Here is a 24496-nt window from a genome sequence, read left to right as displayed (position 1 = left end):
CAACCTAGATGCCCCGCTACGAAAGAGTGCTACACTGACACCGGTGCGAAGTGCAGAGTTGCCGTGGAAGGCCCCTCCAAGTTTAGCGCCCGTCGGCCCTCTCGGCCCGTGAACAAGCCGTGCGGGGTCAACCTACGAAGTACCACCCCCACATGAAGTATCCGTAGATAGTCACGCCATGCCTTTCCACATTCATCTACGGCCAACGGGTACGAGTAGATAAGGTTCGATCCTCTCAATCGCGGCCGACCTTGACGTATACTTTCCAAATCTCTTACCATTGCAGTTACCCTCTATGCCAGGAGGCGAGTGAATAACACCATGAGCTCGCCAGAGCAGCCTCCCGAGCATCCCAATGTCGAAATCGAGGCAGATGAACCGAATGAAGCAGAATCGGCATTGGGGGACGATATTTCTCAATTAACCCAATCTATCCGGTCCAGCCTGCTCCAGGGGGTCGAGGAAAATGGCCGCAAATACCACAAATACAAGGATGGCTCGTACATCCTACCGGAGGACGATAAAGAGCAAGACAGGCTCGACCTGCAGCACGAGATGTTCCTCAAATCCTTGGACCAGAAGCTGCATCTAGCCCCCATAGACTCCAAGCTCCATGAAGTCCTAGACCTCGGGACGGGCACTGGAATATGGGCAATTCAATTTGCGGACGAGCATCCCGAGTCGAGCGTCCTTGGCATCGACCTGAGTCCCATCCAACCCACGTGGATCCCACCCAACTGCAAGTTTGAAGTGGACGATTTTGACACGGCCTGGACATTTGACAAACAGTTCGACTTCATCCATGGTCGAATGCTCTTCACCGCCAGCGCGGATTTTCCTGCTTTGTTCCGTCGGGCGTACGATTCGCTGAAGCCAGGCGGATGGATTGAAATGCAAGATCTGTACATGCCGCTCCTGTCCGACGACGGGAGTTTGGATGGCACAGCATTTGGAGAGTGGAATGTGAAATACATGGAAGCTTGTGACGTCCTCAAAAGAAGTCCCTCGTTGACAGCCAAGTATAAGGAATGGATCATGGAGGTAGGTTTCGAGAATGTCAAAGAACACATCTTCAAATGGCCCATCAACCCGTGGGCCAAAGACAAGCATCTGAAAACGATGGGGCTTTGGAATATGCACAACATGCTCGACGGGTTGGACGGATTCACCGTCCGACTGTGGACCATGGCCCTCGGAATGACACCTGAGGAAATCCAGGCGTTCCTGGTCCCGGTCCGGAAGGACCTCAGAGACACCAAGATTCATTCGTACTGGCGCATGTAAGTGACTTTGGATCTTGTTCCGCAAAGCCCGCTAACTTTGCGCCTCTAGACACGTCATCTACGGCCAGAAGCCCATGTAACGATTTTTATGCCGCTTGCACGGTCGACCGCCGTGTTCGCGCGCCGCAAGGAGTGGTCTAGTATTGTGTCGTATTTTATATCGTCCCGTAAGTTACGATGGGGGGCGAACAATATTGTCTATTGATTAGTGGCAGAAATAAGGCACGCCTATATATACAGCTAGCCTAGGCAGCAATGGCGACAAAAAGCAGTTCCCCACAAATACTTAAGAAAGCCTTCTTGAGATACTTAGTAATAAAAATTGATAGAATGCTTAAAGCTAGCTACTCATGCCATCTACCGAAGATCTAGTATCTTTTTGATTTTCTTCTGTCTCTCAAGCTGTGTACTGCCTGTCAATACGATGCGACAAATTCATCCCACAGGCTGGCTATTTCCATGGACAGGGCGATTCCAAGACAAGCGATTCCACCTCCACGACGGCGCTGTCGTCTATGCCTGGCCAAGCACTGGCGGACGGTCGGAGTTGCAAAACTCATGAGATTGTCGGTGTTAATTCTTCATCTCACATGCCAGCATCTTGAATGTGTGTCCCATTCTTATAATGGAAACCGGATTGATTGCTAGCTTTATCTCGGTCACAGGTTAATGTGGAAGTCGAGAGTGCTTATACGCAGTGAAACGGATAACTAAAAGGCTATATTGGATCGGCCAATAACCGTCTAGCAAGGCTACTAATCCAGACTATAAAGGCGCTAGGTATACCAATCGAGTTATTAAGATTTCGACTTTAAAGGGGCATTTTATTAACCCCAGTTATTAGTCCTTTATTAGATAAACTCTAAATTAAGGTAATACTAGTTATTTACGTCATTGCCATGGTACTCTAGACAATCCAGTGCTAAAAGAGGTTCTAAATATTCATATTACCCCACTTCAGGTATAACTTTAGTCCAACAGGAGATAGAACAGTATATACCAAAAGGCCGTAACAAAGCAAGGAAAGCCAAACGACGAGGGGAAAGGAGAAGAGCATTTAATGGAAGCGAGGGAGGGCAAGATAGAATAAAAAACTAGTAAGGTCTGGCACGGTTTAGGGAGTGAGAAAAGGAATTCATGGAGAGAGCGAGCGCACGAGATAAACAGAAAGGGACGTAAGAGAGCGATAGAAGGAGAAGCGTCAGTAATGCGAGGGTCGAGGAGAGAAAGGCAAATTGAGAGAGGACTGCTGTAGAACGGGGATTTTTCTTGGAGCTCTAGTGATAGCTCGAAACGGCCTGGCCAAGATGCCATCACGTAAAGTTGCTGCGATATCGTTGGGAGTCGGCGGAAAGGTTCGAGAAAAAGTGCAGTTCGTTATTCCAGATATATACGTTATTGTTAACTGGAGGTTATTGAGTACATCTTCCAAACCAAAGGCTATTGATACAACCACCGAGACTATTCAGTCACACTAATGTACTAAGTATTCAGAGGCAAGATCTCATCAGAATCATATGTCGTTTTACTGCGTGAGAGGCATTCATTCTTGTGGCTTTCATCATGTTTCGATTGTGCCTGTGTTCAGGGACGGAATGCTATACATGTTCATAAGGGAGGATGTGCAAAGAACCCACCAGCTCAGACAACCCCTCTCGAACGGATGAAACCCAAAACACAACACAACCCGATGCAATCAATTCGTTCCATTTTTCCTTGTGCCTTCATCATGTCGTCGTCAGAGATGCTGTCCAATCAATTCCCACCTAACTCATCAATTATGCTGTTTCTTGTCCAACTTCCCGCCCTACCCTGGCAGATGTCGGAAAACTGCCGTTGCTTCCTACCAGCACCAATAACGACAACATCATCCTCATCATGCTATACAGAAGATAGGACTTTCTGTTCCAAGTTTCATGTTTCGTCATATGCTCGTCCACATATACAAAACTGGATAATGTAAAGTCCCAGAACCGCAGATCCATAAGTCAACCTTTATTTTCTGTCAATAACAATCGCCGGAAATGTGTGATTGCTCAAACTTTATGTAAAGTCCACGGTGTTTTGCGCTCGACCTTCGCGGGCTAGACGCGCTTGCGCTCGCTCAGCCCTTCTCCGTCGACGATTGTTGGCATACTCTGTCGCCCCACTGGTTTCCGTCCCTGGGCTTGTAATACTACCAGCAGGCCCGAGATTGCTTACAGATCCAGGTATTGGAGGTGGGAGAGGAACATGGTAGGTTTGTCCTGTGGTGGGATCGACGCCAATACCACCTGTACCTGGCGGGGGAGGGGTCGGATATAGAGAAGCTGCTGGGGTGTGTACAGGCTGAGGTAGGTTGGCAGCGGCGGCTGCTTCGTTTTCTGCTGCTTGTTGTGCTTCAAGAGCCTCTGTCCGCCGCCATCGACGGTCGGTGCTGGCTCCTGCTGATGTACCGCCGATTTCTCCCAAGTCACTACTGCTGAGACTGGAATTGCGTCTTCTTCTGCCAGCTGCAGCTGCCTGTCGCTCTTTCCGTCGGGCCTCGCGCTGTGCCAGGGCTTCTTCTTCTGTCAAGCGACGGAGTGTCACCTTTCGCCCATCATTGTGCATGTTGATCTTCACTGAAACTGGAGGGGATTCCATCGAGTCGGTATTGCCGTTGTTACGTCCACTAGTGCGGCGTCGAGCCTCGGCTGCGGTGGCTCCCATTGCAGCACCAGCAAGACCAGCAGCGAGTTCGTTACCGTGATGGTGGTGGCGTTGTCGTTGGTGACCAGAAGCGGTGGTATAGATTTCGCTACCAGAAGAAGCATAGTCGCTATGGTGGGGTGGAGGAGGTGGTGGAATGTCTCCCAGAGTGCCTGCTGTTGCAGGGCCTGGCACCACAATAGGAGGGTCATGTCCTACCGGACGTATCCTATTCCTGTCTGCAAGTGCACTCGCTGCCGCGGCACCAACTCCCGCCGCTGGTAAAGCACCACTCATGCCATGTTGAGTGCCGCTTTCTAGAGAACTTGATATGTCGGACGCTGTTTGGCTGCCCATTCTATGGTGGTGATTTCGCCTGGGCGGTCTGACCCCATCACCAGTGTATTTATGCACAGATTCCATCCGTTGAATCTTTTCTTGATCGACTCTTTGTTTTCTCAACGTTTCTGCACGAAGGTCTTCTTTTCTCTGGCGCCGATTTTTGAATATTGATCGAACAGCGAAAACCGCACCGCCCGTCGCCAAAGCATCTCGGAAAGTGTGACCTCTTCTATCTCGTCTTGAGGGCGAGCCCGAGACAAATGAATCATCGTAAGAATATGAGGAGCCAGAATTTCTCCGGCCGGCCGATCCGGGAGTCATGGGAGGTTGAGCGAGAGGGTGTGTTGGTCGACCATAACCTGGACTGTTTCCGAGGGGTGTTGTTGGTCGGACGGGTGGTCTCCCTTCTTCTATTCGGGACATGGAATCCGTGGTTACAGATTGATTGCCGCCAAGTGGTGGTCGATAGGGGCCCACGTCGGACTCATCATCTTTGCCTCTGCCGAACAATTTTTTGGCAGCAGCAACAGCTCCACCAATGGCCGCAACCTGGAGGAGGCGATGACCAACGCCTTTTCGTTGTGGTGAGACGTTCGAGTACTTTTCATCAGAGATATAGGAAGACGAAATACTGGTTTCTGTGCCCACGACGCTGGGATGTGCCCGGCGTTCTTTGTCTTTGTTGGATCGTCGTCTCCATAGCGAAGCCAACCCAAGAGCGGCAGCCCCTCCCAGAAGCCATTTGCCCTTGCCTCCTCCTTCATCGTGTTTTCCGTGGTGCTCATTAACCTCTTCACTATAGTAACTGCCTCCGTAGCTCCCATACTCTCCTCTCTTGCGTTCGGCCAGGAAGGATAGAATGAACCACAGGACGACTAGAGCAAAGACGAAAAGAGCATAGAGGACGAAGAGGAACAAGGGTGAGCCATAAACTGTTAGACCGAGGGGCACTTGAATGATTCCCAGAAGGGCAATAGACCGACCAAACCATTGATGCAGCATGACTTTCATGGGTTTGTAGCGACGAGATTTTCCTTTCTCCCTTGAATGAACTAGACATCCACCGAGTACTTGGACCCAGATGAGAACATAAATAGCGACTCCAATGCCATGATGTGGATTTGATAGACTTCTTTCGGGGCCCACAGCCATGAAGCCCAAGATAAACGCGACGGTGCTGAGCAAAAGAGTGAGGATCTGAAGCCAGATGTGAGAGCGAAATGCTAGTCGAGGGTTGCGACCGTAAAAGCGCATGATGAAGATCGCAAGAGGGACGATTCCAAGGAAGGTGATGCCAGCTATGATACCATGAGCCCTGACCAAAGCATGATAACCGTTCATGGTGAAAAAGCGGTTGCCCATTCCTGCAGACTGGTTAGTTGATCCATGCATGGGTTGCCAATGCATTGGGGACATTCATACCATTATATCTCATGGTCGCAAAGTTGAGACCGACCAAGTTGGGTAACAGGAAATTGTCTCTACCAGCGTCCCAAGTGCCATCTCCAACATGCATTGTGGCCGAATCGTAGGAGCTGCTCCCTGGAGGGGCGAGTTGTGGTGAAGGAGACATAGTTGAGGTTTAAGCGTAATCCTTTAGGTTATGTGTTGAATTCCGTAATGGTTTTGCTGGAGGCTATGCTCCTAGCTACCAAGGTGATTGACCATGCAGCGGAGGATGAGATGTTAATGGTGGTAAGGATAAGCTATGATCCGAGATGACAGAGTTGGTAACGCGCGGAGTTGGGTAGTGGATTGGGCAGTGAGGTAGTGACGAATTTTTTGTTTACAGGTGGTAGAATGTGGTTTGATTCTCGGGTGGGGTAACAGGCGTCTGGTACCAGGTATATCAGTGGCAGTGTATTGTCATGCACTTGATGACGATAGTGTTGCGATAGAATTGAGATATTGAAACTTCAGATAGACCGATGGCCACGTTATGATAAGCCTGAAGAAAGATGTGTGCACAAGTAACGCAGGTGACATGATGCGGTCTGGGAGTCTGGGTGATTGATGGCTCGCAGTTGCCGTTAGATCGGGGATGCTCTGTTGGCAAGGGCAACAATCCGGCACGACCCCTGCCTTGGCTCCCCGTGGCTCCCCATTGCTCCTTCCTGGCGATAACACTACCCATTAAGCTCTAGCGTATCACCGTGCTCCTGCCCATTATTTCACCATCCTGACAAACCAGATTTTTTGGAGGGGTAGACCTACAACGTACAAGGGCATGCTTTAACTCCCCTCTACAACTTGATCGTGGCGGCTTCCCCTCCTTCAAGTTCAACCCAAGCACAACTCGAAAGCACACCTGCATGTAGAGATCCTGATCTAGACCAAACGCTGCATGCACGGGATCATAACCCTGGCGTCAAATCATAACCCAGACCATACTATCTGTCCAGGTACATACCTTGGTACTCAGTCATGGTTGACCACGATCAACTGCTGCGCTTCGGCAGAGCTTTATCCAGGTATTTCATCATCTGAGATTTGTGTATTATCATCTCTGACTATTTCCACACTCAAAAGGGCTGCAGGCTGGATATATACGCTTCTATGGTCTCTTTCATTCTATCCCCAACCCATTCTGAATTGGCAACGTCGTTCAACACAAGGCTTTACGATCGACTTTCCAACTCTCAATGTCCTGGGCTTTTTCTGCTATAGCACCTCCACCTGCTTCTTTCTCTATTCCTCTACCATCCGACAACAATACGCTGCGAGACATCCACTTGCCCCAGAGCCTACCGTACGTTTCAACGATGCCGCCTTTGGCATTCACGCCGTCATAATTGTACTCTTGACCTACTCCCAATTTTTCCCCGCCCTCTGGGGATTCAAAGGCTCCGATCGGGCCAGAACTTCTCGTCCCGTCTTGGGCATCTTCTGGGGAAGCGTCATCGCCATCATCGCTGTTTCAGGTCTGGTATATTTCGGCTCCGCTGCGCATTCGGAGGGTCCCCAAGATTGGGAATGGATTGACGTGGTATGGTCCAATCCGCTTGTTGTGCCACCTCCCACTGACCTGTTGTATCAAGCTTTATACTCTTGGCTATGTGAAGCTTCTCAGCACTTTTGTCAAATATATCCCACAGGTATGGATGAATTATAGACGACAATCCACCCAAGGTTGGAGCATAGCCGGAATATTGTTCGACATCACAGGTGGTGTTCTGTCTTTGCTGCAGCTTGTCATTGATGCTAGTTTCCAGGGGGACTGGAGTGGCATTACTGGCAACCCCCTCAAACTCGGCCTGGCCAACATTAGCATTGCATTTGATCTCATCTTCATCGCACAGCACTATATCCTCTACCGCGACAAGCCTGATGATTCGATGAAAGAAACAGAGGACGATGCCGAGCGGCCACTGCTGGGGCATTGAAATGCCAAGGGTGCAGAGATGAACTCTTGCGTCCAAGCCCAGCTGCACGGTGAAAGGTGTAGGGGCTCGGCAGCGACTCGGTCAACTCATGTGACTCGCTCCTATGGCGTCCCAGATGTACACTGCATTTCAGCTGAGAAAAAGAAAAGCTCGTGACCAAGCCGAAGCTGAAGAGGCGGAACACCTCCAATCGTTCAAGGTTTCAGTCGCAGAGTTGATTTGATCCAGTTGCTCTCGAAAGAGGTCTCTCAACTGAAGTTGGCATTGCAAAACGACTTGATTTCCGGAATGCCCACAGTTGTCCATTACTGGTGCCGGGCATTGGACGTCGTTGGCACTTCTGACTCTCTTTTGAGACATCCCATGCCATGCTAGCCATCACAAGACTCAGGAGACATGAACAATCAAATGCAAAGACATCGGCCCCCGCCAAGCGCGCCATTGATCCAATCAAGGTACCACTTACGAACAATGGTTACAACTTGTCTCGTACGCAAGCGTCCAGTGTGGCTATGCTATGCTCCTACTCCAGAAGTCGAACTTCTCCGTTCGGTGTCACAGATTACGTGCACATCAATGGCAAAACCTGGCTCGAGCCTCGAGAGGTCTGGCGGCCTTGAATTCTTGGTGCGCCTCCAACCTCGAAGAATCCATAGGAGGCACCACGCATCCACTGTGGACGGTGAAGTTTTTTAAGCTTTTGGCACAGACAATCGCTTGTGATAGGCACTCACCAAGGGTGGTGTATGGATGCACCTTCGTACTCGTATTGTCTGCTGCTCACAACATGTGTCAACTTCTGGAGTAGGCCTCCTTGGGCACGATCTCGCGTTACATTCACTATGGATGCGATAGTTACAGATCATAGTGGCTCAACGGCGGCGGCGACGACGTCAGAGGGTCAATTTGGGCAAGTGGATACGGTGAGTAAATGATTGTCTGATGGAGACCTGGGAAAGTTTGATCTCGGGTCCCTATTTAGATCTTTTTAAAGTGCCGTTGAGACCATGTTCGGGTGACGTTACTCCTCGCGGGATCTCTGGAGGACACGAATACAATCTCGGAAAGTACATGGCACCATTATTGACTAACGAGAGACATCTATATTTGGTCATGAAATTGCAACTCGCAATTGAGGTACCCAAGTCAAACTCGTGGCGCTGGTCGCGATCGGGTTTCGGGTAGGGTTAACTACCGACCCGTTGGCATCATTGGACGTTGATTTATTAATGTGAAACTAGAACATGTCGAGGTTTTTGAGGAGGCCGATGAGAATGGCAGTGGCATTTTACCTCTTCCCCAAGGACTCGGAGGATGACACCCTACAAAGTCTCTGCTCCATCCGGCAAGCTATTGCGAGATGGGTAGCGGGTTGGTGAGATGCCAGTGGTTGATGAAACTTTCAGATGTGGACATGCGCGTTCTTTGGCACATCCGCGCTTAAACTAAAACGGCGAGGCTTAACTTGGGCTTTTGACAGTGACATGACCGGCTTTCTGTTTGGTGCTTCGTAGGTTGCAGTCTAGAGGTCTCCATGTCAGAGCGGATACTCGCAACTCGTAAGTCCAAATGTCCATGCAGCTAAGGTACAAGTCTCACTGCGGCTCCAACTGCAGGCGACAGGTGCTGCAGGATGCCGACGCATAATTTGAGCCTCGTGCGACTTGTCATTGGATCAGCAATAACGCCCTCATCAGTGTCATCACTGATATTGGTGGAAGCATTTTGTTGGCCTGGAGCCCAATTGTCGAACCCCTCGGTTGTTTTTCTCGCGTGAAGAATCTATCATGCAATCCATCACCAGGAATATTTTGGGGGGGAAACACCGAGGCAGCGTCACCCCATGCACCAGGCCTGAAGTGTACGAGGTAGAGTACTACTCCGTGCGAAGAGACTAACCAAAAAGCGGGCCATTCTTTGGAACACGGTTGTCATCCATCATCGGTCCGTCGACTCGGCTACTTAGGGAGCCCGAGGACCCCAGACCGCAAGGCAGCTTTGTGTCTTGAATTTGGTGCTTGAGTGAGCCTAACGGGGAGTTTATGAGCAACATGAAGCACACCCCCACAACTCCAAGATATTGGGACTTTGGAAGTATATTCATGGCATGAGTCGACTTGTATCGACCTAAGGGGGGACGCGTACTCATCCTCGACTTGGGTGCAGACCTCAGCATTTGACGGTCTAGAATAACAGGCAACCAGGTTAGGTCTACACACACTGGACCACTAAGTTAAGGTGCTCGTAGATGCTCTTCGAACCAGATGGGAAGTTCCTGCTCTACCCAAAAGCCGCAAGGAGAGCTGAGGTTTCTAACAGAATACCGATTACGAGGTATCCGTACTTCCACCAAAAGGAGTAGTCCGTGGGGATGCTTTCAGGTCAAGCAACGAGAGTTCATCATTGCAGAGATTGCCGTTGACGCTAACCTGCTTCCATGGCCCCTTGTCGATATTAGCTACAGTGTGAGCAGTTGAATGGGTTAGGCGTGCCCTTGTAGGCTACTTCCGCAATGCCAGAAGGGTTCGAGCAGTGGTTTAACTAACTTGAACCTGGTTAGGGGCGCGTGGCTCTCGTCTGGAGTAGATTAAACGAAGAGACACTGGGGCCGACCAGACTTGTGAAGGAATTGACCATTCATGATAGTGGTTTCCCTACTGTGTGTAGCTATCGAGTTCCGATCAATGAAGACCATGATCGACCTCGGTGGCCATGCTTGTTGCTCTGTGCACTTGAGTAGTAGGTACTTCCTGAGCTGAGCAATGTGCGTCAGTTGCCCTTATAAGCTGGGCAAAGGCCCAGCCGCATCGTGTTCGAGTGCATTTTGATGGAGGTGAGAAGCGCCCCAGATTGATACAGAGCCAATAATTGAACATTGAGCTGTCCATGCTGCCTGAGAAGCCCGTGCTCGACACCCACCTCTGGTCTTGTTATTCGTGCATTGGGGAGCCTCTTAGCCTCTCCCGCTTCAGCAGGGATCCTTCAAGCCCGAGGCCCGCCGGCCGGGGAGCCTCAGTGACAATCCTCTAGGTAGTTAGCGCTTTCCCTCTTCACAATCTAGACCAACGCGCCTGCCAGCGTGCCTTAGACCTGCCCAGAAATAGAAAGGCCCAGCAAGCCATTTTCTCCCTCCATTTGAATCTCGTCAAAGAAATGCCTGGCACGCACACCAGCACCCACTACTAGTTTTACTGGCACCAAACAATACACACTGGTAACTGCTGTCCTCCAAAGAACAGCTCACAGCTCGCAGCTCGCAGCTCCCCTCCAGAATGCATCAAAATCCAATCCGGAGAAGGTTTGCAACGCCTTTTTCTCTCTCAATCCATCCCTGCTGCCTGCTTAAGTTCAACTCTGTCCCTGGTCAGATCTATGATTCCGAATCCACTTCCGCATCATTCCCATTCTGTTTCTTGAACCTCGCCTGTCCACTCGCATGCCCACCAAATAGACTCACACCTCGTCCTCATCCTCCAATCCCTCATATTTCATCGTGGCAGTGCCGGTAGCTCCTCATCTGCTAAGCCTCACAACTTACCGGCTCTCCTGAATCCACTCCCACTTATCCACTTCGTGCACCGAGTACCTCGCAATGATGCGGCTATGAAATGTGATGCTTGTCCATCTCAATTCGTCCACCCACCACCCAGTCTAAATCATCAGCCTCGCACTGGCACGTCAGTCCCAACGCCGCTGCTCCTACCGATAGTTTTCACTTGGTTCATCCGCTGTCTTCGACATTTTCTTGTTAAGATCGGGTTGTCACATCACGATCCGATTTTATCTTCTTTTCTCACTGACGGCAACTTACTGGTCTGGAGAGCCGCACTGTGCCGCCGCCCAGACCCCGCCATTGATTGCCAGACTCACGCGCTATTATCCTTTGGTACAGTACGAGCGCCTCTTGCCCCCTCTTCTCTTCCATTGAAGGACCCTGTTTTCTTTCATCCGACGCCGCGACAGCTGAACTCACCCGCCGTCAACTCAATAATGTACCATTTTGCCTTTTACACAGCGGGTCTACCCTCACGGCTGCCGCTGGTCTACGGTGTTCCAGACCAACCCTCTTCCCGTTCACCAAATCTTGCGCTACTTTTGGCCCCGTTTCGATCAACAACTTGATGGTCGGAATGTCGGTTCAGTCAAATCCTTCTTCTGTTCTCTTGGATTGATGCCATTTCTTATGTAAACGCAGTGTTCATCTTTCGAGGTTTGACGCCTCGAGGCTGAGGCTGAGGCTGACATGAACATGTCTTAGGACTTCAGATCTCAAACATACCGGCTGACGGCCACGACACATGATTGTGACAACAAATCCAAACAAGAATCTTGGTTCGGCCCTTCACCACTCTACGATTGCCAACCGGGCAATGTAATAGCCGTCTACACTCATGTCCCTCGTCCAAGATCATCAAGTGGAAGAAATCGATTTTGATACAGACATTCTGGGACGAAGTCCTCCACTGTCGGCAATCAAACCACATTTGGGCCTAGTAGAGGATAGCCCGCCACCTCTGGTACCCTACGACCCGACACCAGAGTCTAGTGAGTTGGAGGAAGAGGACAAAGCGGGTGAACCTAGGAGGCGTAAGAGGAGGCGGAAAGGTCGAACCCGGCCATCTGAGAGCGACAGAGTACTGATTAGTTACCTAGAGAACAATCGACCCGACATTGCAAATCATGCTGGAAGGCATCCTCTAGACTCTCAAAGCGATTCCGAGGGAGGAAGTGAATCAGAAGAAATCGATGAACCTTCAAATCCTGGACCAAGTCATATGAGGAGCCAGGAAAGAGCCGTTCAAAATGTGCCGCCTGTCATGCACATGCAGTCAATGGTCCTCGTAGAGGGTGCGCCTGTGGTTACTAGGAGAGATGATTTCCCTATGGTCGATCCGCCAGGGCCAATATCTGCTAGCAGACGAGTACACACTCCTCCAACTACGCTCTCGTTGTGCGAAACAGACACTCTGCAGAGGTCACTATCATGTCCCAAACCAGAAGACAGTCGAAAGAAGGAGTTCGATCTCAAACCTCCACCACTCGCACTCGATTCACTCCACTCCCCTCGTGAACTTGGGCGTGGAGATGAGGACTCGATCGTAACATCTCCTGCTTTAGGACGATTCGCAATCAAACCTCAAAATGCAGATCCAGATGCCATAACATTACCGGCCCTGCACAGATCTCCTCCTCGTTCCTCACCCGCCGGATCACCTGATAACAGACAAACTCTCCCGTCGATACGAAATCTGACAATCCCACATTTCAATGATCCAGCTTCCATGAGCCTGGCAGGATTGTCCCCGATGCGTTCACCTCACATGACTGAAACTCCAGTATCGTATCTTCATTCTCCACATCAGGGCCCGGGAATGTCACCCCCCGAACACCCCTCAAGATACGCCAGTAGCAGTTGGCGTTCATCGACTCGAGATAGCTCTATCTCCACCTGCTCCGAATACGCTACGCCTTCTTCCGTCAGCACTTCCACACCGGGCTCGTCTATTCATCTCACGCAATCACCGGCTACGTCCTATCCTGGTCCTTTATCCACTCTGCCGGAGCAGGAAGTTGTGAAGCAACTGTCCCAGGAAGAGAAACCCCTTCAAGACTCTGCTATGGATTCGCTGGATCTGCAAGACAATTCATTGATTCCTGGTCCTTTCAGGTGTACCTTTCCAGGATGTGTCGCAATCCCATTTCAGACCCAGTATCTGTTGAGTAGTCATCAGAATGTCCACTCTAATCAGCGTCCTCATTTCTGTCCAGTCAAAGGATGCCCCAGAGGTGTAGGTGGTCAAGGGTTCAAGAGGAAAAATGAAATGATTAGGTGTGTTTATCCTCCTGCATCTATTCTGAAAGCCTTACTAAGTACATTTTTTCGCAGACACGGCCTTGTCCACACATCTCCTGGGTATATTTGCCCTTTCTGTGCTGATCAACAGCATAGATACCCCAGACCGGATAATCTACAGCGTCATGTTCGCGTGCATCACGAGGATGTTGATCGAGATGACCCTCTACTTCGTGATGTCCTTAACCAAAGACCTGAAGGTGGCAATAGGGGGAGAAGACGACGGATGAATCCCTGAGAGTCGCGTTTTCCTCCAAATCCTCCAGTCACGATTACCTTCTCAGTCCATGTTCCCATTACAGACGACACCTCATGGAGAGCCTCTTCCTCAAACATACCAATGCCTGATTACATCAAGGCGTAGACCACGCCCTCACTGCACGGTATTTCATTTCATGTATAGCACATTCGTTTCCAACTTCTCCGAAGACATTTTATTCAGATATTCATCTTTTATTCGATCTATACATTATCCCATGCATCGGTTTTGGCGAGTTGGTACGGGGCATTGAATTTCACATACCAGGGCATCACACGTCTGGAGTTTTGTTTCTTTCCGGTGGGAACAAGGGAGAGCCTCGAAGTGAAGGAATCGAGGGATATTCGAAGGAATTGGAGTGATTAGGACGATTTTCCTTTGGATTGCACATGTACGCCCCTGTTAACGAAACACTTACGAGACATACAGCCACTATACGATTTTCTTTCGATTGTTTCCTGAAACGGGAGAGCACTGTAGCGAGGAGCTCTGTGCTGCTGGTGACTCTGGACATTGCGATGGTGTCAAGAAGCAGTTTCGAAGGACGTGGTATCGCTGAATATTCAGGATCAGAAACCCGAAAGAATGGGGATTTGCTGGTGGAAAAACTCATTCCAGTAATGGCCGTGGTGACATTTGTTCCACGATCATTGGGTCAGTCTCCATCTTGGAGGTCCGCAGATATCGATCTACCACAGGTTCTCAGCCAGACATCAGAGTCAATCTTGAACAAACACGGACGAGAAACACAAGCGTGGAAACGAATTTCAGGGAGCATCACAATCTACCTTCTCACGTGGGGAGGCTGAGAGTACTAGTGCTAGGAAGGAATGGAAACGAGATATTTGAGTCACTCAGCGCTCCATCCACGGTTTTACTATGCACGCTCATTGGGGGTTTCATGCCCTCGGGTTATTGAAGGACTAACTAGGGTGGTGAACAAGTAGTACCTACGAGGTAGGGAGTAGAAGACATGCACGCGTATCGTCGTCCAATGGTCTGCAATCCACATGAAGAATAAGACGTATACTGGACGCACTGTCCGTTGAAGAGCACAAAGTGAGAAACTACCCCTATGACAATTTTCCATAAACGGCGCACTTCAGCCCAGTTAATCCCGACGGACTTCAACTTCGTCCAAGATATCCCGGCTTTCACGCAGACACAGTACTCAGGAAATATACAAAGTACAATCCCAAGAATGAACAATATCGATACAAGGCGTCCGGACTATCAGTGCATACCTAGACAGCTTCCTAAAATACCCCAGTAACTAGAAACCGCAGCTTCCGTTGCAGCATCAGGCTCGCCACGAATTAGCTTTGGGCGAGAGGCGGAAAAGGGGGGGACAGGACTTCTGCCCCATGGAGACCACCGACTTGTACATAATGATAATAGTAGTTTTGCACAGCCTCCCCCTCTGACTCAATTCTATAGAAAACCTCGATCCAGCCAATGGACTTCTACCAAGGGACAGGTATGGCGTATGTACCTACAGTACGAGCGAGTGTGGACGCGGACGTGAACGCGCATGAGATCCTTGCCCAGCGGTATTCCGTTTCCTTCTCGGGTCCCAGCCCAAAGTACTTGGTACCCAGCAAGGGAAAGACATGGGATGTCGAGTATGGAGTATGGAGGAAACGACACTTGGGTAAACAAGACTGCTGCGCCATTCCTTGGCCTCTCTCGTTCCTGTCCGGTGTTGAAGCAAACGTAAAATAGGGCCCCCCTAGAACTGGATCATGATGACCCTGACGAATCGAGTCCATGCACGATTGCCAATTGGTAGGTATTCTTAGTTCAAATACTTGTCGAACCAAGCAACCGCCTGGTTCAACGCCTCCTTGTACCCCTCCATACTGGCGGTATCCTGCTGGGCTCTGACGGCAAAACCATGCTTGCATCCTTTATAGATCTTGAACTCGTAGGTATACCCCCCATCGCCCCCCGTGACCCCGACAGCGTCCCTGACCTTGGCCTCAGTCTTCCCGGCCACCTCAGCATTGAACTGGAAATCCTTCTCGGCGACGGCCGACGCACACGGGACCTTGAACTTGGTGATGGCGTCGACGACCACCTCGGGTGTGTCAACGATATAGCTCGGGTGGGCGTTGAACTGAGCATCGATCAGCCTGTCGCTGCCGCCCTCGACGGCGCTCTCGGCACAGAGCTTCGTCCCTCCCCACGCGCCCCAGCAGAAGCCCGCGACGCCCAGCTTCCCGCCCGCCGGCAGCTCGGCGCGCATGGCACGCGCATACGCCAGGACCTGCGGATACACCTTCGAGGGATGCCCGAAGACCAGCCAGGGCAGCGCATAGGGGATGACGCGCAGCGCGGTCACGAGCTTCCCCAGCACGCCACCGACGCTCCAGCTGGCATTCGGCTCCATCAGCCCTTCCATCAAGGGGAGCACGTGTGGCGACATGCCGCCGTTGTACACGACGTCCGGGATCAGCACGCGGCAGCCCGTGCGCGCCGCGTACTGGTCTGCCAGCAGCAGGTTGTTCACCAGCTTCAGGCTGAACGCGTCCGGCAGGTACAGGATCGATGACTTGGATCTCGTGCCGTCGATGTCGCTGCCCCCGCCCGCAATGTACGTTCGCAGCCCGTGGACGGTCTCGATCTTGCCCTGCGGCTCGCCGTGCGCGTGCACTGAGCCGCGGAAACAGTCTGGGCACGACATTGTTGTCGTGTCCTACAGGCTGTGGAGTCCGAGATGGGGTGAGATGAGATGAGATCGATGTCGTGGGAGACTCGCTGGCCTCAGAATACCGCTCAGCTGGATTTTTGTTCCTCGTGGATAGTTAACTAGTGAAACGTTTTTGGCGATCTTGGTCGAAAAGTCGAAGGCGGGTGGGCTCTGCCTTTACCGGGTTCCTAGTTCAATGCTCACGAATATCACAGTCGGGCAGGGCTGCAGCTTCTCTCATCACGGGCATGAGAGAGACGAGGGCATGGCCTGTTATGTATGTCTGAATTTCCTCTTAGCAGACGTCACGTACCTAGGTCTGTGTTGCACCCTTCAGATTAGTCGGGTATGGACAGCGAAACGACCCCTGCATCACCCCCGGCGATAAGGCTGTTAATGCGCTGATAAGGGCTGTGATGCATGGTCGAGGCCCCGGGGCACCAAGGGTTCTGAGGCACCTCATGTGGCTTTTGAATGTCCCTCCACAATGAATTAACCCCACCATGGTAGACACAATGCATGTGATCCTGGTATATCATGCCCGTGGTGCCTAGATTCTGCAGTGCTTTTACGAATCGATTGCCCTTTGCGAACGGTCCTTTCCAGGGTGTTTTTAAGGCTTACGGGGTCGTCAAGCTCGTCAGATGACTAATTAATTGATCTACTTAAGAAGCCTCAGCTTACCAGGCGGCCGTTGGTCTCTTCGGAATTCAACCCTATCTGGGAGCTGTACCTAGACGGCCTCTGATGAAGCATCATGATTCTGAATGGTGTTCCTGTCGACCTCACCCCTTCCCTACAGTAGAGATAGGTCAGGTTCATCCGAGTCTACCTTCACCGTCTCCAGCGTATTGCGACGACGGCGACCCGCTCGGACTTGAATTGCGCCGTCTCAAAGATTGCGAGGCCGGATGTTCGGCAGGCACATTGATTGACGCTGACGAGGTCACCATCGAAGACTCTCCAAGCAATGTTTCATAGGTCATAATTTATCTGTGGAATGGATGAAGCGTCGAGAGAATGGTGTTTTCAAGCGCTTCCATTTTCTTTTAGATTGAACAACGCGAACCGAATTAAGGTAGGATAGATGGCGTCAGATTGAACCAGCTAGAATGTACCCTCCGTTTCGCGGGAGACAGCCGATTGCTTGTGGATCGCGGATTTTATATTGCGACTTTTCCAAACCACCACTGCAATGTGGTAATACTCGGTACAAACTATATCAAAAAAACAGTCAACTTCCACGATCTTCATTCCATCTTGAAAATACGACTAGAGTTCCCTGTCATATGAGAGATAGGAGCTCATAAGCAGTATCTGGTAGAAAGTCGTGTGTGTCTGGGGAGACCGACTTATCGTTGGTTTCGTTTCTCGTCCGTTACTATCATGGTAAGTCGCAGGAGGAGGTTGTGCGCAACAAGGTTGTTTTTCCTCTACAATTGCATCTTCGCTATAGTCCAGGGCATATAGAAGATCTATGTCTAAACGAGATCAAAATGCCCTATGTCCACTGAAGAATGAGAGAGGACGATCATGAAGAGGAGTCGAACCGCTCTGAAGCCTTTAAATATCTTTCTGCACATCCTTTCCCGCTCTTCATGATGCCCTCTATATAGTCTACCTATTCTGTCTGCGAATGCTTCAGTCTCGAAACCATAATAACCAGGCTCACCCTTCAACATATAGCCGCACGCCGACGCATCCAACTTCTCCCCCACGCTCAGCAAATCCGAAGCCTACGAGCAACTCATCTCTTCACTAACCGCGCTCCTAATCGACCAACGCAACTGGGTGGCCAACACGGCCAACACAGCATCCTTACTATGGCACCTCTACCACAGCTTCCCGTCGACCTCGCCATCCTCAGCCGTCAACTGGGCTGGCTTCTACGTGCTGGACCCGACGGACCCAGCAGGCCAACTGATTCTTGGCCCGTTCATGGGAAAGGTCGCGTGCCAGACCATCAGGATCGGACGTGGTGTGTGTGGTGCTGCGGCTCAAGGGACTGGGAGGACCGTGCTCGTCAAGGATGTCGAGGCCTTCCCGGGCCATATCGCTTGTGATGGCGACAGTCGGAGTGAGATTGTAGTGCCTATCAGGACAGGCGGCAAGGTACGTTATTTGAATCCGTGCTGTGTTTCTTTCTGCTTCTGTCTCTGGAGATTTTACGTTCCCTTGATACCCTTTTGATTTCTGATCCCCAGAGCTCCTCCGTTTGCTGACCAGGAGTCTCAAAAATAGGTTGTCGGAGTGATCGACATTGATTGTGCGGAACTCGAGGGCTTCGACGAGGAGGACCAGAAGAGTCTCGAGGCCATTGCTGATCTGTTAGGGAAGTCGAGTGACTGGTAGCGCAGATTTCTGTTCAGCTCATGGTGAATTCTTTTTTTTTGGGATCAAATCGTCTCTTCATTTTAAGGGTTTGATCCTCTTGGTTCTTCCAATAGTCCTTTTCGATGGAAAACCGGATTCCGTTTCTTCTTCTTGTGGGTATCACTTTCGTCATATGCTATCTAGTCCGCTTGTGCATTCACATTTGATCATGTCCTTTCAAGTTGGTGAGAGATTCTCCTCCGGACCACTTGATATGCTTTGACCTTGGTAGCTCCTGGTCTGCAACCATACCTCTTCCGTTTTTCACACACAATGCCTTCTGCAGGCGATATTTCCGATTCACGCACCTCTCTCGAGGCCACCAATGATCCGTTCTCAAGGCACATTAAACCTAAGTCCCTCCCATTCTTGCTCCGTCCTGGAAATTGGCGCCAGCTCTGGAACTCTTGATGATCTTGGTAACTTGATCCTCCAATTCATCCCAATCATCGGTTGTCACTTGAATAATCTCAGTGGCAAAGTATTTCTGGATTTCCATCAATTTCTCCCAATCTCCTCGACTGCTGACAAAGGTAACGGCGACACCAACACGGCCAAATCGACCAGTCCGACCGATACGATGGAGGTAAGTCTGAGGATCAGCAACAAATTTTCCTTTACCCACAAATTTGTCTGGAACGTCATAATTGACGACCATGGAGACTGATTGGACATCAATACCACGAGCAAGTACGTTGGTGGTGATGAGAACTTTGGCTTGACCCATGCGGAAAGCGTCAATAATCACATCTCGTTGTGCACCTTCGTAACCACCGGTGAGTGATACAACTTTATGACCTTCTGCAGTCATACGCTGCTCGATGGCAAGAGCAGTCTCACGAGTCTAGTCTGTGTTAGTTGTGATGGCAAGATCTGACACATAAGATCAACATACCTTGACAAAGATGATTGAGGAACCGATGGTCATCAAACCATAGAACTTGACGAGAATATCATACTTGGCTTGGTCATTGTCACAATCCAGATATATTTGTTTGATTCCTTCCACGGTCAGGTCTTCGTGTCGAAGGGTCATTTGATTGGCTCCGGGAGCAAATTGATTCGCGTATTTGACGACATTGTCGGGGAAGGTGGCAGAGAACAGGACAGTTTGAATGTTCTTTGGCAATAAACTGGAGTATGCGTTAGTTACTGGACCGTAAACGTGGGTTGAAGGGGGCTCACGCTTTGACACGAACACATTGGTCACCCAGGCCTTGCTGATCTAGCATATTGTCGGCTTCGTCAAGAACCAAGATCCTAACACTTCTAGAATCCATGAGTCTCTTCTTGATCATATCCTGGACAGTTCCTGGTGTTCCGACAACAACGGAGGCCTCAAGTTTCTTGCCACGAGAAGCAGCATCCTGAGGGATAGCAGCCTCAGTAATAAGACCTTGAACGAAGGCGCCCATGACTTTGACAACACCAACAATCTGTCGAGCAAGTTCTCTGCTTGGGGCTAGAACAAGAGCCTGAGGGGTTTTCTGCATTTGTTCAGAGGACAGATCGAGACGAGCCAGAATATTGAGGACAAAGGCAGCAGTCTTGCCAGTGCCTGATTGTGATTGACCGATCAGGTTATGGGGAGGGTTGAGCAGCAGCAAGGGTAGAGTCTTTTCTTGGACCTTCGAAGGCTTGCGGAAATTCATGCTCATGACACCTTTGAGAATGTCTTCGCTTCTGTAATAGGGGAGTGATTAGTTTTCGTGACCAGTTTTAAGAGTTTGTTCAGCAAAAAGTGACTTACAAGCCAAGTTGCTCGAAAGATGTCGCAGAGAATAGAGGATTGTTTGGGTCGGCTTGCATATCGGCCAGCTTGACTTCAACCTGGTAGTCTGGTTCGTGCAGACTTGAACCACCAAAGGGACCAGTGGCGCCATCAACCTGAGGGATATCTTCTGAAGTTTCAGATACTTTGGGAGGAGTTTCTGTGGCAGGAGAGGCAACCTCGTCGGCCCATGAGGTGCCAGACTTTGGTTGGAAGGCATCAGCAGTCGGATTTGGTCCAGTTGGTTTGGAAATGCGGTCTGCAAGAGAACCGCTTTCAGCGGGAGTTTCTGACATAGTGATTGTCACTTGGCGTGCGGCAGGTATAGAGAAAGAGTATCGCAATGCTCAACGATCAACAAGGAGAGAGTTGATCGTTCGAGGAAGTCTGGAATGTGACAAACGAAAGAAGAGGATGTGAAAGGGTAGGAGGAGCGAGTGAGGTGGATAGAGTGTTAATATTTAGAGTGCCAAACAGAGTGAGAGTTGATGTTACAGATGTTAACATCAATTGACTGGCAGATTGAACAGTAGAGAGGGTAGATGTTGGTCAATGTGAGTGAATTGAAATTCAGGTAAAGCGCAGGCAGAGGAGACGGTCACTTCGATGTCAATTCGAAAATATGCCGCGCCACAGGTGGCATTTAACCGTATGTGGCGCGGGCTGCGGGGTCGCATTTGCAGTCCCCTCCATACCCCCAATTCAAGCCTTGAAACTGGTGCCTGAGCCACACGTGGACTGGTACCTAAACTAGCCGCTCCAGGTAAGCCACTGGGGGTCCATGTCACCCAGACAAGGCCACACTCCGGATATAACCCGACACGGATTCTGCCAGGGCTTGCGTTACCACTGGCACGGCATTGAACTGCGGTTGCATTGCGTTGCGTTGCCTTTCCATCTCCCCACCATCAACTCCAGATTCTGGCTGGCTCATTCATTCCGCTCCCAATTCATACCTCCCCGAGACGAGTATTTACTACTACAACTTCTACTCCCCCCAAACAGACACTGGCCACTTGCGAGTGTCGCTTTCTCTGGAACATGAAACGATGCCGCTGAGCCTGGTCCATCTCTCGTTAGGTACTCACAATGGCTCAGGTGGAGGCTGTCAGCTTTGGCGCCGAACTCAAGGTGGGCATGATCTCTCGCTTGTCCCGTCGCAACCTGAACTGACCATGCGCCTTAGGACGGTTACAAACCTGTGGATAACTGGGTGAGTTGCCATGACCCTCCGCGATGACATCTCCCCGCTTGACCAATTCATATGACTAAGTGCATCCATTCCAGGTCGGTCTTGGTATAGGTTGGCTCTCGGAGATTCAAGAATTCTACCAAGAACGCTCTGCCATCGAGAAAGAATACAGCCAAAAGTTGACTGCGTTGGCAAAGAAATACTACGATCGGAAATCCAAGAAGTCCAGCAATCTGAGCGTTGGTGACAACCCTGCTCTGACGCCGGGCTCTTTGGAAGCCGCTTCTCTCACCACTTGGACCACTCAACTCTCCACCTTAGAAGCCCGCGCAAACGAACATGGCAAGTTTGCCCAAGACTTGCTCAGTCAAGTCTCCACCCCACTGGAATACAACGCAAGGAAACTCGACGAGTTGAGGAAGAGCCATGCGGATTATCAGACCAAGCTGCTCAAGGAACGAGACTCCTCCTACGGTGATCTCAAAAAACTAAAAGGAAAATACGACACTGTTTGTCAAGAGGTCGAAAACCGGAGAAAGAAGGCCGAGTCGTCTTTCGACAAGAGCAAGGCCCAGAGTTCATACAATCAGCAACTCATGGAGATGAACAATATCAAGAACACCTACCTGATCGGAATCAATGTCACAAATAAATTAAAGGAGTGTTACTATCATGAATATGTTCCCGAACTCCTTGACTCGCTACAAGATCTCAATGAGACTCGAGTCTCCAAATTGAACTCCATCTGGCTAATTGCCGCTGCTCTCGAAGCCAATACCTTGAAGAGAAGTTCTGATCATATTGCACATCTGTCAACCGAGATTCCCCGAAATATCCCGGCCCTGGATAGCAATATGTTTGTGCAGCATAACGCTGTTCAATGGCAGGAACCATCCGACTTGATATTCGAACCGTCTCCTGTGTGGTTGGATAACGATAACATGATGGTCGACGAGACCTCCAAGATTTTCCTACGGAACATCCTCCAGAAGAGCAAACCATTGATCAATCAGCTAAAAACGGACGCCACTACCAAAAGGCGGGAGGTAGAGAATGTGAAGAAGGTGCGGCAGAATATTCGGGAGGGAAAAGATAAACGTGATGAGGTCGACTGTGTGCGGTCTCAATTTGCCGTTCAGGAAGAGGTCCACGCCATTGAAAGGAAACGATTGACGGCTGAGGTGGAAACCTCGACCATTTTAGCGGTTGTTGGTGATCTCAGCATGTATGGAAAAAGCCATGCCTTCAAATCGGAAACTTTCAAGATCCCGACCAACTGCGATCTCTGTGGCGATCGCATATGGGGTCTCAGTGCAAAGGGTTTCATTTGCACAGATTGTGGATTTACATGTCATAGTAAATGCCAAATGAAAGTACCTGCCGATTGTCCGGGAGAGCAGACAAAGGAAGAGAAAAAGAAGTTGAAGGTTGAGAGACAGGCTGCAGCGACTGCCGCAGTGGAGGCTCCCATTCCTGCTTCGAATGGAGTGGGCTCTCCACCGCCCTTGACGAGGCAGGACACAATGAACAGTCTCTCTTCCGGATATGCTGCGAGTGCGACCCGCTCCTTGTCGGGAAACATCCCTCGTTCTGTAACTCAGGATGATACGACACCGACCAACAGCTCTCCTCTCACTTCCGCCCCGTCGAATGCTAGCTCTACTCCTGCGGCTGGGGCAAGGAGGAATCGTATCGTTGCTCCTCCCCCAGCTGCGTATGTAAGTGCGACTTCACAACCAGCCTCCAATGGAGATGGTCAGCCCAAGGCTAAGATGATCTATCCATACGAGGCACGCGACTCTGGTGAGGTGTCCCTTTCCGAAGGCACAGAGGTTAAGATTCTTGAGCCCGATGGTAAGTGGAATATATTTCCAAGGCATATGTCTCATACTAATGATCAGTAGATCAAGGCTGGACCAAGGTAAATGCTGGCTTCGGCAAAGAAGGCCTTGTTCCTTCTGCATATCTTGAAGAATTACCTACCGCAGTCAGCACACCTGCGGGAGAACGTCCACCATCGTTGTATTCCAACTCCAGTGCATCCTTGGCATCTTCAAGCATGGCCGCTGCAAAGAAGAAACAAGGCCCGGTGGTTGCTCCGAGACGGGGCGCAAAGAAAGTGAAATACGCTGAAGCATTATACGACTACACGGCACAGAGTGATGCCGAGTTCGATATGACAGAAGGCGAAAGATTCATTTTGATCAGTATGGGCACGGGGGATGGCTGGGCCGACGTGGAAAAGAATGGGGAGACACGAAGTGTTCCAGCAAATTATATACAAGAAGTTTAAGTTAGATCATGGGCAGCTGTCAGAATAGACATTACTGTTCACCCTGCCGAGTGTCTTTGATTGCTATAAGTGAGTTCTTTAGGTATGTAGTTGGCTTGATGGAACGTTTCTGCTGCTTATCCGGCCGATCAACAGGCACTGTTTCAAATACCGCTCATGTCGACCGCTACTCGCATGGCGCATTGTCTGCCCAACAGGGATCTGAAATTCTAATTCAGCCCTAGGATATACTTCGTGGCGGGTTGATACGAAGATGTGGCCCAATGCAGAGAGTCCAGGCCCGAATATCCCGTATTGTCTTCGCTAGAGCCACGACGCAATTGGTGGGAACAACACCACTTTTCCCAAGGACATCCGGTCAACCTCGATCAACCTTTTCAGCTGCCA

The 24496-nt window shown here is 50.4% G+C and overlaps 8 protein-coding genes across 8 annotated transcripts; 5 read left to right on the top strand and 3 right to left on the bottom strand.

The window, feature by feature from the left end:
- Window positions 1-321: 321 nt before the first annotated feature.
- Window positions 322-1284, top strand: LTR84_002156 (uncharacterized protein; the record flags this gene model as incomplete). Its single annotated transcript, XM_064845770.1, has 1 exon — window positions 322-1284. The coding sequence occupies one exon, from the start codon at window positions 322-324 to the stop codon at window positions 1282-1284; it is 963 nt and encodes a 320-aa protein (XP_064706624.1).
- A 2042-nt stretch (window positions 1285-3326) lies between these two features.
- LTR84_002155 (uncharacterized protein) lies at window positions 3327-5868 on the bottom strand (the record flags this gene model as incomplete). The annotated part of the gene is made up of 2 exons (XM_064845769.1): window positions 3327-5659; window positions 5718-5868. The coding sequence occupies 2 exons, from the start codon at window positions 5866-5868 to the stop codon at window positions 3327-3329; spliced, it is 2484 nt and encodes an 827-aa protein (XP_064706623.1).
- Window positions 5869-6719: 851 nt separating this feature from the next.
- Window positions 6720-7678, top strand: LTR84_002154 (uncharacterized protein; the record flags this gene model as incomplete). Its single annotated transcript, XM_064845768.1, has 3 exons — window positions 6720-6766; window positions 6825-7281; window positions 7334-7678. 3 exons carry the CDS (start codon window positions 6720-6722, stop codon window positions 7676-7678), a joined length of 849 nt encoding a protein of 282 aa, XP_064706622.1.
- A 4391-nt stretch (window positions 7679-12069) lies between these two features.
- LTR84_002153 (uncharacterized protein) lies at window positions 12070-13770 on the top strand (the record flags this gene model as incomplete). Its single annotated transcript, XM_064845767.1, has 3 exons — window positions 12070-12265; window positions 12332-13508; window positions 13566-13770. 3 exons carry the CDS (start codon window positions 12070-12072, stop codon window positions 13768-13770), a joined length of 1578 nt encoding a protein of 525 aa, XP_064706621.1.
- Window positions 13771-15586: 1816 nt separating this feature from the next.
- LTR84_002152 (uncharacterized protein) lies at window positions 15587-16474 on the bottom strand (the record flags this gene model as incomplete). The annotated part of the gene is made up of 1 exon (XM_064845766.1): window positions 15587-16474. One exon carries the CDS (start codon window positions 16472-16474, stop codon window positions 15587-15589), a length of 888 nt encoding a protein of 295 aa, XP_064706620.1.
- A 1392-nt stretch (window positions 16475-17866) lies between these two features.
- Window positions 17867-18832, top strand: LTR84_002151 (uncharacterized protein; the record flags this gene model as incomplete). Its single annotated transcript, XM_064845765.1, has 3 exons — window positions 17867-17869; window positions 18167-18592; window positions 18722-18832. The coding sequence occupies 3 exons, from the start codon at window positions 17867-17869 to the stop codon at window positions 18830-18832; spliced, it is 540 nt and encodes a 179-aa protein (XP_064706619.1).
- Window positions 18833-19205: 373 nt separating this feature from the next.
- Window positions 19206-20920, bottom strand: DBP5 (RNA helicase required for poly(A+) mRNA export; the record flags this gene model as incomplete). Its single annotated transcript, XM_064845764.1, has 4 exons — window positions 19206-19697; window positions 19749-19986; window positions 20039-20536; window positions 20604-20920. 4 exons carry the CDS (start codon window positions 20918-20920, stop codon window positions 19206-19208), a joined length of 1545 nt encoding a protein of 514 aa, XP_064706618.1.
- Window positions 20921-21713: 793 nt separating this feature from the next.
- LTR84_002149 (uncharacterized protein) lies at window positions 21714-24109 on the top strand (the record flags this gene model as incomplete). The annotated part of the gene is made up of 4 exons (XM_064845763.1): window positions 21714-21755; window positions 21811-21837; window positions 21912-23670; window positions 23721-24109. 4 exons carry the CDS (start codon window positions 21714-21716, stop codon window positions 24107-24109), a joined length of 2217 nt encoding a protein of 738 aa, XP_064706617.1.
- Window positions 24110-24496: the final 387 nt, after the last annotated feature.

This window comes from Exophiala bonariae (genome assembly GCF_035927105.1).
Source record: "Exophiala bonariae strain CCFEE 5792 chromosome Unknown scaffold_12, whole genome shotgun sequence".
Lineage (NCBI taxonomy): Eukaryota > Fungi > Ascomycota > Eurotiomycetes > Chaetothyriales > Herpotrichiellaceae > Exophiala > Exophiala bonariae.
The sequence above is the reverse complement of the archived record's forward strand: the minus strand, read 5'-3'. Positions and strand labels throughout refer to the sequence as shown.